The following is a 13868-nucleotide window of genomic DNA, read 5'->3' as shown; positions in this document are numbered from 1 at the left end:
AAAATTCTTCTAAACTCACCAAACTTGACACACACATCAGGTCTGGCAAAAATTGCGATCTGATGAAAAAACCTAACCTCAAAACTCAAAATCGCGCTCTACCTCTCCCCTAAGAATACAACACGGACAAACTGCTCCTAGGAAGAAAACACAGACAAAACTGCTCGTAACTTCCGGTAGGAATGTCAAAGAGACATGAAACAAAAAACACTGTGTAGGTCTCACTTAGACCTACATTTTAATAATCAACAGGAAGTTTGATATTTTCACTTCAATACAACAACTGCATTACTTTCACAATGCATTAGATTCTCAAAATAGTGGCTCCAAGGCGTCTTCTATCGTGGGTCTCGGGGGCAGCAGCCAAAGGCAGACCCGACCAACGCTGCTTGCAGCTTTAAATATTATTATTATTTTACTTTTAACACTTAAATTTCAAGATCAACTATCGATACATCTGTTGATTTTAAGTTTGAACTATTATTTTGTTTTTTTTATTCTCTTTTGTTTTTATATGGCAACCACACAACATATGCTATATTTTTTTCCACATAAAACATTTTAAAGTGATAATTTTTAAGTAATAATTCATTATAACATAGATTTTTTTGTCCATTTTTTTTTAGCAATGAAAAAAAAAGAAAATAAAGACAAAAGGAAAAAAACTGCCTGCATGGAAGCTTTGTGTCAACATTGCCACTTTTCCTTATTAGATTTCACCTCATTCCACTTTTTTTTAATGTTGTTTACATTTTATTTATTATTTACTATCAATTTTGCAATATTTGCAGAATTTGTGGCGATTAGCTGCGGGCTGCAAATGACCCCCGGGCCGCACTTTGGACACCCCTGCCACAAATGCTACATATTTGTTGTCATTTTGTGGAGTGAATCAGTGCAATCACCCTTGAAAGTACTTCCTAATTTACTTATATGACACAATCCAAACAACCCTCCCTAGTCATGGTGAAAAAAAGGCAACTAGCATAGAGGTCAACACACAAGGTCACACGTAACACAACCTGTTACACAAAAAATTGTGGATATAATTATATAAACACCATAACAAAATTCAAAATGACACCCTTTTAAAACCATTAGTGTGCATAATGGGAAAAATGTAAAACACTTTCTTCACACGCATCCATGTTTGGCGCATGTTAGCTGCTTGATATTTTTGATGGATTACAAAACCTTAACCAGCTCTTTCACACACTCATGATATCCAATTTTATTAATTGTATAGCCATCATGTTAATATAATACGTACACACACACACACACACACACACACACACACACACACACACACACACAGACATTTAGTGAACATAAAGCCCGCCAGGGTAGAACACTTTCCATAAGAGCTAAGTAACGATAGCCATGACTTTTAGATATAAATGTAGGAAAAATGGCTAAAATGCTAATATGTCAACAGTTTGCGTGCAAACAAGATAGCACCAAATCACGATAGCTGTGACTTTTAGTTGTATATCGACAAAATTGGCTAAGATGCTAACAGTTTGCATGCAAACAAGATAGCGCCAAGTAATGTGTGTGTCTGTGTGTGTGTGGTGGTGGTGGTGGTGGTGGGTGGGGGGGGGGGGGGCAGTGTGGGTGGGCGTGGGAGTGTGTGACAGTGTGTTTGGAAGCATTTGGCCACATTCAGCTGGGACAGTTTGTGTCGTCAGTAGTGGATGCCAGCAGTTATTTATGACGACTTCTTTATGAGCAGCCGCTGAATTGTGTATTGTGTATTGTGTATTATGTATTGTGTATTGTGTGGCTCCTTCCCACAGCGGCACTGCTGACACCACCAACATTCCACCATTCTTTCCACTATAGAGCGTCAGTCAGTCAGTCAATCAGTCAGTCAGTCAGAGAGTGAGTCAGTCAGTCAGTTAGTCAGTGAGTGAGTCAGTCAGAGAGTGAGTCAGTCAATCAGTCAATCAATCAGTCAGTCAGTGAGTCAGTCAATCAGTCTGTCAGTCAATCAGTGGGTCAATCAGTGAGTCAGTCAGTCCATCAGTCAGTGAGTCAGTCAATCAGTCTGTCAGTCAGTCAGTGGGTCAATCAGTGAGTCTGTCAGTCCATCAGTCAGTGAGTCAGTCAATCAGTCTGTCAGTCAGAGAGTGGGTCAGTCAGTGAGTCAGTCAGTCCATCAGTCAGTGAGTGAGTCAATCAGTCAGTGAGTGAGTCAGTCAGAGAGTGAGTCAGCCAGTCAGTGAGCCAGCCAATCAGTCTGTCAGTCAGTCAGTGAGTCAGTCAATCAGTCAGTGAGTCAGTCAGAGAGTGAGTCAGTCAGTCAGTGAGTCAATCAGTCAGTGAGTGAGTCAGTCAGTCAGTCAGTCAATGAGTGAATCAGTCAGTCAGTGAGTCAGTCAATCAGTCAGTGAGTGAGTCAGTCACAGAGTGAGTCAGTCAGTGAGTGAGTCAGTCAGTGAGTGAGTCAGTCACAGAGTGAGTCAGTCACAGAGTGAGTCAGTCAGTGAGTGATTCAGTCAGTGAGTGAGTCAGTCAGTCAGTGAGTCAGTCAGTCAGTGAGTCAGTCAATCAGTGAGTCAGTCAGTGGGTCAGTCAGTGAGTCAGTCAGTCAGTCAGTCAGTGAGTCAGTCAGAGAGTGAGTCAGTCAGTCAGCGAGTCAGTCAATCAGTGAGTGAATCAGTCAGTCAGTCAGTCAGTGAGTCAATCAGTGAGTGAGTGAGTGAGTCAGTCAGTCAGTCAGTCAGTCAATGAGGGAATCAGTCAGTCAGTCAGTCAATCGGTCAGTCAGTCAATCAGTCAGTGAGTGAGTCAGTCAGTCAGTCAGTGAGTGAGTCAGTCACAGAGTGAGTCAGTCAGTCAGTCAGTCAATCAGTGAGTCAGTCAGTGAATCAGTCAATCAGTCTGTCAGTCAGTCAGTGGGTCAGTCAGTGAGTCAGTCAGTCAGTGAGTGAGTCAGTCAGAGACTGAGTCAGTCAGTCAGTCAGCGAGTCAGTCAATCAGTCAGTCAGTGAGTCAGTCAATCAGTTTGTCAGTCAGTCAGTGAGTCAGTCAGTGAGTCAGTCAATCAGTCAGTGAGTCAGTCAGTCAGTCAGTCAGTCAGTCAGTCAGTCAGTCAGTCAGTCAGTCAATCAGTCAATCAGTCAGTCAGTCAGTCAATGAGTGAGTCAGTCAGTCACTCAGTGAGTCCGTCAGTGAGTCAGTCAGTCAGTCGGTGAGTGAGTCAGTCAGAGAGTGAGTCAGGAGGACAGACTCCACAGTGGTGTGGAATAGACTCAGTTTTATGTGTCGCGTAGTGCTATTATTGTGAAGCCGGACATGTGGGATTGGTATGAGAAGGTGTCTTGATCGGAAGTCTCCGATTAAAAAATGACTCGAGACTTCTTCTCTACCGTCTTTTTTCGTTCCATCTTACTAAAGCAGTCAGCACAACAACCTACATTTTATGCAACAAGCAAGATAGCGGCAAGCTATGGAATGGACCGAGGGTCAAAAGAAGTCAGGACGCATTCGCGTTCATCGCATGTTTAAAAAATATTTGCGCCGTTACACACTCAGGCTATGAACTCAAAAAAGTGAGCTGTTCCGATTAATTTCTTAGCTAAACAGCTCTCCCGATCTATAGCTGTAAGTCGACAAACTTGGCAAAAATGCTAGCAAGCTATGGAATGGACCGAGGGTCAAAAGAAGTCAGGACGCATTCGCGTTCATCGCATGTTTAAAAAATATTTGCGCCGTTACACACTCAGGCTATGAACTCCAAAAAGTGAGCTTTTTCCGATTAATTTCTTAGCTAAACAGCTCTCACGATCTATAGCTGTAAGTCCACAAACTTGGCAAAAATGCTAGCATGCAAGCAAGATAGCGGCAAGCTATGGAATGGACCGAGGGTCAAAAGAAGTCAGGACGCATTCGCGTTCATCGCATGTTTAAAAAATATTTGCGCCGTTACACACTCAGGCCATTAACTCAAAAAAGTGAACTGTTTCCGATTAATTTCCTAGCTAAACAGCTCTCACGATCTATAGCTGTAAGTCGACAAACTTGGCAAAAATGCTAGCATGCAAGCAAGATAGCGGCAAGCTATGAAATGGACCGAGGGTCAAAAGAAATCAGGACGCATTCGCGTTCATCGCATGTTTACAAAATATTTGCGCCGTTACACACTCAGGCTATGAACTCAAAAAAGTGAGCTGTTTCCGATGAATTTCTTAGCTAAACAGCTCTCACGATCTATAGCTGTTAGTCGACCAACTTGGCAAAAATGCTAGCATGCAAGCAAGATAGCGGCAAGCTATGGAATGGACCGAGGGTCAAAAGAAGTCAGGACGCATTCGCGTTCATCGCATGTTTAAAAAATATTTGCGCCGTTACACACTCAGGCTATGAACTCCAAAAAGTGAGCTGTTTCCGATGAATTTCTTAGCTAAACAGCTCTCACGATCTATAGCTGTAAGTCGACAAACTTGGCAAAAATGCTAGCATGCAAGCAAGATAGCGGCAAGTAACGATCGCCATGCCTTTTAGTTTTAGATCTACAAAAATTGGCTAAGTTGCTATCAGTGAGCATGCTAGCAAGACAGAGCTAAGTAACAATATCCACGACGTTTAGCTGTGAATCTACAAAAATTGGCTAAAATGCTAACATGTCAACCGTTAGCATCCATCTGTGCCAACACGTACTCAAAGTCCATATTGTTTGATGTGAATATGCCAAAGAGGCTCTGAGAAACATGCTTGTTCTCCCGTTTGTCCGCAGGGGCTTCTGTTTCTTCAACTCTGTCGCCATCGCTGCCAAGCAACTGCAGCAGAAACTCAGCGTGGGCAAGATCCTCATCGTGGACTGGGTGAGGACCAAGGACATGGCCATGTCACATGACCATACATGTTCAGGTTTTCAGCTTGTCTTCTATGGTTTTCGTAGGATGTCCACCACGGGAACGGCACCCAGGAAGCCTTCTATAACGACCCGAGTGTCCTCTACATCTCCATACATCGCTACGATAACGGCAACTTCTTCCCCGGAGGTGGACATCCGAATGAGGTACAGTCTTCAGGGTTACTCACAGGAGGAACATCCGTTCGTGGTTGAGGGGTTTTGCCATCAAATTTTCATGATCGGGCAATGCCCGTTTGCTAAAAAAGTGAGTCAAAAACATGAAAATCAGAACAGTGGACTCCATCTTCCACAAGGTCGGGTCACGGGGGCATGAGCCTAAGAAGGAAAGCCCAGACTTTCCTCTCCCCAGCCACTTGGTCCAGCTCTTCCCAGGGGATCCCATGGCGTTCCCAGGCCAAATTGTCCCGGGTCTTCCCCGTGGCCACCTACCGGTCGGAAGAGCTTGCTTATGTAGCCGAGGTTCGGACCGCCAAGTGCCCTGCCTTCGGCTTCCGCCCATCTCACATGAGTGGTGAGCCCATTGGAAAGGGGACCCACCTTGCCTTTTCGGGCTCGCCATTGTGCCCCAACTCCAGGCCTGGCCTCAGAGTTGGGCCCCGGTGACCCGCGTCCAGGCAGGGGAAATCTGAGTCTCAGTTTTTGCATTTCCATAGAGGTCTTCGAGCTTTCTTTGTCTGATCCCTCACATACGACCTGTTGGTCTTGGGAGACCCCTACCAGGGGGCATGGAAGCCCCCGGACAACATAGCTCCTAGGATCATTGGGACGTTGTTAATTCAAGTTAATTTTATTTTTAATTGACTTTCCATGAATATATCAAAGTATTGATCGTATTCTCTTCCTGTCATATTGGGCGTCTTGTTTTCACGTTCGAGCTTTTATCCCAATCAGAATCCAGCTAGCTTGTTGCCAGCGCTGCGTGAATTCTTCTGAAACAACGTCGGCTGTTCAGTGTCAACCAACCGAGGACGTTCAGTTGATTGACAGTTGCGATAGCCAATCAGATCACGAGTTGTTGAGAGTAGCCCATCTAGGTAGCCTTACATTAAACGTGACTGGGATTCAATCATTCATCCATCCATTTTCTACCGCTTATTCCCTTTCGGGGTCGCGGGGGGCGCTGGCGCCTATCTCAGCTACAATCGGGCGGAAGGCGGGGTACACCCTGGACAAGTCGCCACCTCATCGCAGGGCCAATCAATCAATGTTTATTTATATAGCCCCAAATCACAAATGTCTCAAAGGACTGTACAAATCATTACGACTACAACATCCTCGGAAGAACCCACAAAAGGGCAAGGAAAACTCACACCCAGTGGGCAGGGAGAATTCACATCCAGTGGGACGCCAGTGACAATGCTGACTATGAGAAACCTTGGAGAGGACCTCAGATGTGGGCAACCCCCCCCCCCCCCCCTCTAGGGGACCGAAAGCAATGGATGTCGAGCGGGTCTACTGTGAAAGTTCAATCCATAGTGGCTCCAACACAGCCGCGAGAGTTCAGTTCAAGCGGATCCAAGACAGCAGCGAGAGTCCCGTCCACAGGAAACCATCTCAAGAGATGTCCCCAACCGATACAGGCGAGCGGTCCATCCTGGGTCCCGACGAGCGGTCCATCCTGGGTCTCGACTCTGGACAGCCAGTACTTCATCCATGGTCATCGGACAGGACCCCCTCCACAAGGGAGGGGGGGACATAGGAGAAAAAAGAAAAGAAGCGGCAGATCAACTGGTCTAAAAAGGAGGTCTATTTAAAGGCTAGAGTATACAGATGAGTTTTAAGGTGAGACTTAAATGCTTCTACTGAGGTAGCATCTCGAACTGTTACCGGGAGGACATTCCAGAGTACTGGAGCCCGAACGGAAAACGCTCTATAGCCCGCAGACTTTTTTTGGGCTCTAGGAATCACTAATAAGCCGGAGTCCTTTGAAGGCAGATTTCTTGCCGGGACATATGGTACAATACAATCGGCAAGATAGGATGGAGCTAGACCGTGTAGTATTTTATACGTAAGTAGTAAAACCTTAAAGTCACATCTTAAATGCAGATTGGGATTGGGCACTCACTGGGGTGGCATAGCTCGGTTGGTAGAGTGGTTGTGCCAGCAGCTTGAGGGTTCCTGGTTCGATTCCCGCCTCCGCCATCCTAGCCACTGCCGTTGTGTCCTTGGGCAAGACACTTTACCCACCTGCTCCCAGTGCCACCCACACTGCTTTAAATGTGACTTGGATATTCTTCCTTTTTTTTCCTTCCTTTAAATTTATATAGCGCTTTTCTCTAGTGACTCAAAGCGCTTTACATAGTGAAACCCAATATCTAAGTTACATTTAAACCAGTGTGGGTGGCACTGGGAGCAGGTGGGTAAAGTGTCTTGCCCAAGAATACAACGGCAGTGACTAGGATGGCGGAAGTGGGAATCGAACCTGGAACCCTCAAGTTGCTGGCACGGCCACTCTACCAACCGAGCTATACCGCCCAAAGTCATGTCCTTCCTTGGTGGTCCCTGGAACCCGCACGACAGAGGGAGTCGTTCACAGACACTTATTGAAATGTCTTTTGTGACATCATGCACAAAAGTGCACTTTTTTTTTGTTTTAAACTATTGTAGTGGCGTTCTGTACAAAAAGTGCACTTTAATTGAGAGTCGTTTTGATATGTCATCTTAGTGACATCATGCACAAAAGTGCACTCATAGCTTGTTTTAAAATGTCTCCGACAATCTTGCACTTTCTGTTTTGGAAATGACATGAATGTTTGTGCCACTGCTTAATAACTGTTTCAAAAATACACTTTTAGTTGTGGTTTCCCTCTCTGCATGAATGTTTAAAAGTAGCATAAGAAGAATGTTTTAATGTAGACAGATAGAATCATCATACTGCTGTGATTATATGTGTCAAATATCCAGATATATATGGTGTATCGTGACATGGCATAAAAATATGGAGATATTAATAAAAGGCCATATCGCCCAACCCTAGTGGCTATAGAATCTTACTTATATTGGCTTTCACTATGTAAAGCGCTTTGAGTCACTAGAGAAAAGCGCTATATAAATATAATTTGCTTAATAAATTCACTTCACTTGTCACTCCCAGGCGAGTATCCAGTCACAAGTTGTTATTTGCGAAACCGCAGCCATACGCTGGGGACGGCGTGGCGAAGTTGGGAGAATGGCCGTGCCAGCAATCTGAGGGTTGCTGGTTCAATCCCCACCTTCTACCATCCTAGTCACGTCCGTTGTGTCCTTGAGCAAGACACTTCACCTTTGCTCCTGATGGGTGAAGTGAAGTGAAGTGAATTATATTTATATAGCACTTTTCTCAAGTGACTCAAAGCGCTTTACATAGTGAAACCCAATATCTAAGTTACATTTAAACCAGTGTGGGTGGCACTGGGAGCAGGTGGGTAAAGTGTCTTGCCCAAGGACACAACGGCAGTGACTAGGATGGCTGAAGCGGGAATCGAACCTGCAACCCTCAAGTTGCTGGCACGGCCACTCTTCCAACCGAGCTATACCGCCCAAAGTCATGTCCTTCCTTGGTGGTCCCTGGAACCCACACGACAGAGGGAGTCGTTCACAGACACTTATTGAAATATCTTGTGTCTTCACTTTTTTAACCCACAAAACATTGATTCCGTGGCAGATATATATTTACGGGGGCCATTTTCAAGAGGGATATTTAAAGAGAACCCTCAGGTTGCTGGCACGGCCACTCTTCCAACCGAGCTATGCCGCCCCAGTGAGTGCCCAATCCCAATCCCAGTCACGTTTAATGTAAGGCTACCTAGATGGGCTACTCTCAACAACTCGTGATCTGATTGGCTATCGCAACTGTCAATCAACTGAACGTCCTCGGTTGGTTGACACTGAACAACCGACGTTGTTTCAAAAGAATTCACGCAGCGCTGGCAACAAGCTAGCTCGATTCCGATTGGGATAAAAGCTCGAACGTGAAAACAAGCGACACAGACGCCCAATATGACAGGAAGAGAATATTGGGCGGTTGGTCCTGGTTAGCGCCTTGCATGGCAGCTCCTGCCATGAATGTGTGTGTGAATGGGTGAATGTGGAAATAGTGTCAAAGCTCTTTGAGTTCCTTAAAAAAAGGTAGAAAAGCGCTATACAAGTACAACCCATTTACCATACCCGGACAGCGGGGAAATAATCGGTCTTCACTTTTTTAACCCACAAAACATTGATTCCGTGGCAGATATATATTTACGGGGGCCATTTTCAAGAGGGATATTTAAAGAGAACCCTCAGGTTGCTGGCACGGCCACTCTTCCAACCGAGCTATACCGCCCCAGTGAGTGCCCAATCCCAATCCCAGTCACGTTTAATGTAAGGCTACCTAGATGGGCTACTCTCAACAACTCGTGATCTGATTGGCTATCGCAACTGTCAATCAACTGAACGTTCTCAGTTGGTTGACACTGAACAACCGACGTTGTTTCAGAAGAATTCACACAGCGCTGGCAACAAGCTAGCTGAATTCCGATTGGGATAAAAGTTCGAACGTGAAAACAAGCGACACAGACGCCCAATATGACAGGAAGAAAATATTGGGCGGTTGGTCCTGGTTAGCGCCTTGCATGGGAGCTCCTGCCATGAATGTGTGTGTGAATGGGTGAATGTGGAAATAGTGTCAAAGCTCTTTGAGTTCCTTAAAAAAAGGTAGAAAAGCGCTATACAAGTACAACCCATTTACCATACCCGGACAGCGGGGAAATAATCGGTCCTCACTTTTTTAACCCACAAAACATTGATTCCGTGGCAGATATATATTTACGGGGGCCATTTTCAAGAGGGATATTTAAAGAGAACCCTCAGGTTGCTGGCACGACCACTCAACCAACCGAGCTATACCGCCCCAGTGAGTGCCCAATCCCAATCCCAGTCACGTTTAATGTAAGGCTACCTAGATGGGCTACTCTCAACAACTCGTGATCTGATTGGCTATCGCAACTGTCAATCAACTGAACGTCCTTCTGTTGGTTGACACTGAACAACCGACGTTGTTTCAGAAGAATTCACGCAGCGCTGGCAACAAGCTAGCTGAATTCCGATTGGGATAAAAGCTCGAACGTGAAAACAAGCGGCACAGACGCCCAATATGACAGGAAGAGAATATTGGGCGGTTGGTCCTGGTTAGCGCCTTGCATGGCAACTCCTGCCATGAATGTGTGTGTGAATGGGTGAATGTGGAAATAGTGTCAAAGCTCTTTACAGCGCTATACAAGTACAACCCATTTACCATACCCGGACAGCGGGGAAATAATCGGTCCTCACTTTTTTAACTCACAAAACATTGATTCCGTGGCAGATATATATTTACGGGGGCCATTTTCAAGAGGGATATTTAAAGACAACCCTCAGGTTGCTGGCACGGCCACTCTTCCAACCGAGCTATACCGCCCCAGTGAGTGCCCAATCCCAATCCCAGTCACGTTTAATGTAAGGCTAACCTAGATAGGCTACTCTCAACAACTCGGATTGGCTATCGCAACTGTCAATCAACTGAACGTTCTCAGTTGGTTGACACTGAACAACCGACGTTGTTTCAGAAGAATTCACACAGCGCTGGCAACAAGCTAGCTGGATTCTGATTGGGATAAAAGCTCGAACGTGAAAACAAGCGACACAGACGCCCAATATGACAGGAAGAGAATATTGGGCGGTTGGTCCTGGTTATAGCGCCTTGCATGGCAGCTCCTGCCATGAATGTGTGTGTGAATGTGGAAATAGTGTCAAAGCTCTTTACAGCGCTATACAAGTACAACCCATTTACCATACCCGGACAGCGGGGAAATAATCGGTCCTCACTTTTTTAACCCACAAAACATTGATTCAGTGGCAGATATATATTTACGGGGGCCATTTTCAAGAGGGATATTTAATGAGAAACTTCATCTGTTTGTTCACGTTTAATATGTTTTTTACAGTTTGTTTCATTTTGGCACTGCCACGTAAGATATGTTTTGAAATAGTGATGCAAGTTTATTGATTTTTTTATACGCGCCGAAAAATAGTCTGTTCTGTACACTGTTGAGGGCAAATCAACGCCTGCAGAAATACTGTCTTTGGAGGAAAAAAAGTAAGTCAAAAGGAACGCTTTGGTGGTCGCTCTATATTCCTGTGAGGGAAATCATACTTTTTGTTGCGAGCGCCTGCGGTAATTAGCGTGGCCTTGTAGCTCGCATGGTTGGACCAAGATTGCAGCCAAGCCGAGTAAGGCAACAGTGTGCCCAGTAAGATACATGGTGGTCGTCATTCCTTCGTAAAAGTGTGTGATGGTGTGATTAGGTGAGTGGTAGTTGACAAATGACTGTAGACCGAGGCACATGTGAGGAGGCTCTGTTCTTCAAACACAATAAACAATCTTTGGTATTGCAGTAATGCAGCATGTGAAGATAGAGCAGAGGACTATTATCGATCAATATTTCCAAACAAGATCAATTATCGCTTGCTTTGGTCGTGACTATCTTTTGTCTGGTCCGTTGTCATGCATGGTCTTCAGACTCCATTTTGTCCTCTTTAAATAATTGTTGATCGTTCGTGAAGAAAATGCTGTGTAAAATGTTGTTTCCAAATAGTCCCGTTCAGTTTTTTCTTTTGCTTACCCTCACAAAACGTAAAATCCGGTCTTGATAAGTAAAAGCAGTCAATTGGCCGAGCTTTTTCCAGGAAAAGTTCTGTTACTTTGTTAGGAAAATCCGACTTACGGCAGCAACGAGGCCTGGAGGGATGACAAATCTTGCTTGACCCACAAATTAGGCCTTTTTTCTGTTCCTGGAACCTCGAATTCCTGGAAATAAAAGTTCCTGTAGAAGTGTGTGGTTTGTGTTTGCAGCACATTTCACAGTTCATGGTCGTTTCTACAAATCAGGCTGATGACGTATGGAGGAGTGGTCTACTATATTTCATCTACACTGAGGTGGCGACTTGTCCAGGGTGTACCCCGCCTTCCGCCCGATTGTAGCTGAGATAGGCGCCGGCGCCCCCCGCGACCCCAAAAGGGAATAAGCGGTAGGAAATGGATGGATGGATGGATGGATGATACCAAGTCCTTCCATCCATCCATCCATCCATATTCTACCGCTTAAACACAATATCAGGTCACAGTACTAAAAAAGTAAGTCAATGCAATAATGTACAAAACAATGTGATTTGAATAAATAAAGTGTACTGATTGGAATCATACAGAAAATACATTTGTAACACAATTCAAAAGATACATTATTTTTGTCCGGTTCAAACAGCGATGACATTTATTAAACAGACAAGAAGCAAGGAATCATGCAGGGACAGGGTTCAATTTTGCTCAATGAGGAAAGATGAATTGGGCTGTAGTCTAGTTACAGTTCCAACCTACGCTCTGAGGCACAGCCCACGTGCTCCTCTATTTATTTGGGAGGTCCGTAGTTAACATCACTGAGGCTGCTTCCGAAGGGAGGGGTAATGCAAGCAGCCCCAGTAGAGACAATATAGGATTATTCATGATTATTCGTGATATCGCCCTGTCTCTGCTTTGTCTGCGTCACGGTACCCCATGTCCGCTCTTGGCAGTCAGCATTGGATTGCAAGGTGTCCCTTTGCACGGATAGAAAAGTACAACTTCAGCACAATTGATGATAACTATAGCAACGGCCTTTAAGCATAAGAGTTATTGGGGGCCACATCACAATTATGGCTGACCGCGCAGGGCCCCCATGCAATAGAAATGCATATTGGCCTCGTTACACATTCTGTAATTGGAAACTCTTTTTGCTGACTTTAATTTTTACGAACAGGCTGATGGATAATTTGCAGGATCAAATAATATCAAAGTGAACGACACATGCAACACATTCTGAATCAATAATGGATGCATTTAGTCATAAACTGCTTGATTTTCCCCATCCTTTTTTTGCAGGCCACATTAATGAATGCAGCACATCACATAAAAGGCAGCGGTGGTCCACATATTTTAATGCAGCATAACACATAAACGTATGCAGCATGACACATAAACCCACTGTGACCATGACACTAACCTACTCTGACCATGACATTAACCCACTGTGACCATGACACTAACCCACTGTGACCACGACACTAACCCACTCAGTCCCACACACTGTGACCATGACACTAACCCACTCAGTCCCACACACTGTGACCATGACACTAACCCACTGTGACCATGACACTAACCCACTCAGTCCCACACACTGTGACCATGACACTAACCCACTCAGTCCCACACACTGTGACCATGACACTAACCCACTCAGTCCCACACACTGTGACCATGACACTAACCCACTGAGTCCCACACACTGTGACCATGACACTAACCCACTGTGACCATGACACTAACCCACTCAGTCCCACACACTGTGACCATGACATTAACCCACTGTGACCATGACACTAACCCACTCAGTCCCACACACTGTGACCATGACATTAACCCACTGTGACCATGACACTAACCTACTGTGACCATAACACTAACCCACTGTGACAATGACACTAACCCACTGAGTCCCACACACTGTGACCATGACACTAACCCACTGAGTCCCACACACTGTGACCATGACACTAACCCACTGTGACCATGACACTAACCCACTCAGTCCCACACACTGTGACCATGACATTAACCCACTGTGACCATGACACTAACCCACTCAGTCCCACACACTGTGACCATGACATTAACCCACTGTGACCATCAATCAATCAATCAATGTTTACTTATATAGCCCTAAATCACTAGTGTCTCAAAGGGCTACACAAACCACCACGACATCCTCGGTAGGCCCACATAAGGGCAAGGAAAACTCACACCCAGTGGGACGTCGGTGACAATAATGACTATGAGAACCTTAGAGAGGAGGAAAGCAATGGATGTCGAGCGGGTCTAACATGATACTGTGAAAGTTCAATCCACAATGGATCCAACACAGTCGCAAGAGTCCAGTCCAAAGCGGGTCCAACT

The 13868-nt window shown here is 45.2% G+C and overlaps 1 protein-coding gene across 3 annotated transcripts in view; it reads left to right on the top strand.

Moving 5' to 3' along the window:
- Positions 1–13868, top strand: part of LOC133535495 (histone deacetylase 7-like) — a 184088-nt gene that overhangs the window by 152507 nt on the left and 17713 nt on the right. For all 3 annotated transcript variants that reach the window (XM_061875380.1, XM_061875381.1, XM_061875379.1), the window contains 2 exons: positions 4742–4829; positions 4907–5026. In XM_061875380.1, coding sequence (XP_061731364.1) covers positions 4742–4829; positions 4907–5026 — 208 coding nt within the window. The remainder of the gene's footprint in view (positions 1–4741; positions 4830–4906; positions 5027–13868) is intronic.

Source organism: Nerophis ophidion, linkage group LG16, assembly GCF_033978795.1.
Source record: "Nerophis ophidion isolate RoL-2023_Sa linkage group LG16, RoL_Noph_v1.0, whole genome shotgun sequence".
In the NCBI taxonomy this organism is placed as follows: domain Eukaryota; kingdom Metazoa; phylum Chordata; class Actinopteri; order Syngnathiformes; family Syngnathidae; genus Nerophis; species Nerophis ophidion.
The sequence above is the reverse complement of the archived record's forward strand: the minus strand, read 5'-3'. Positions and strand labels throughout refer to the sequence as shown.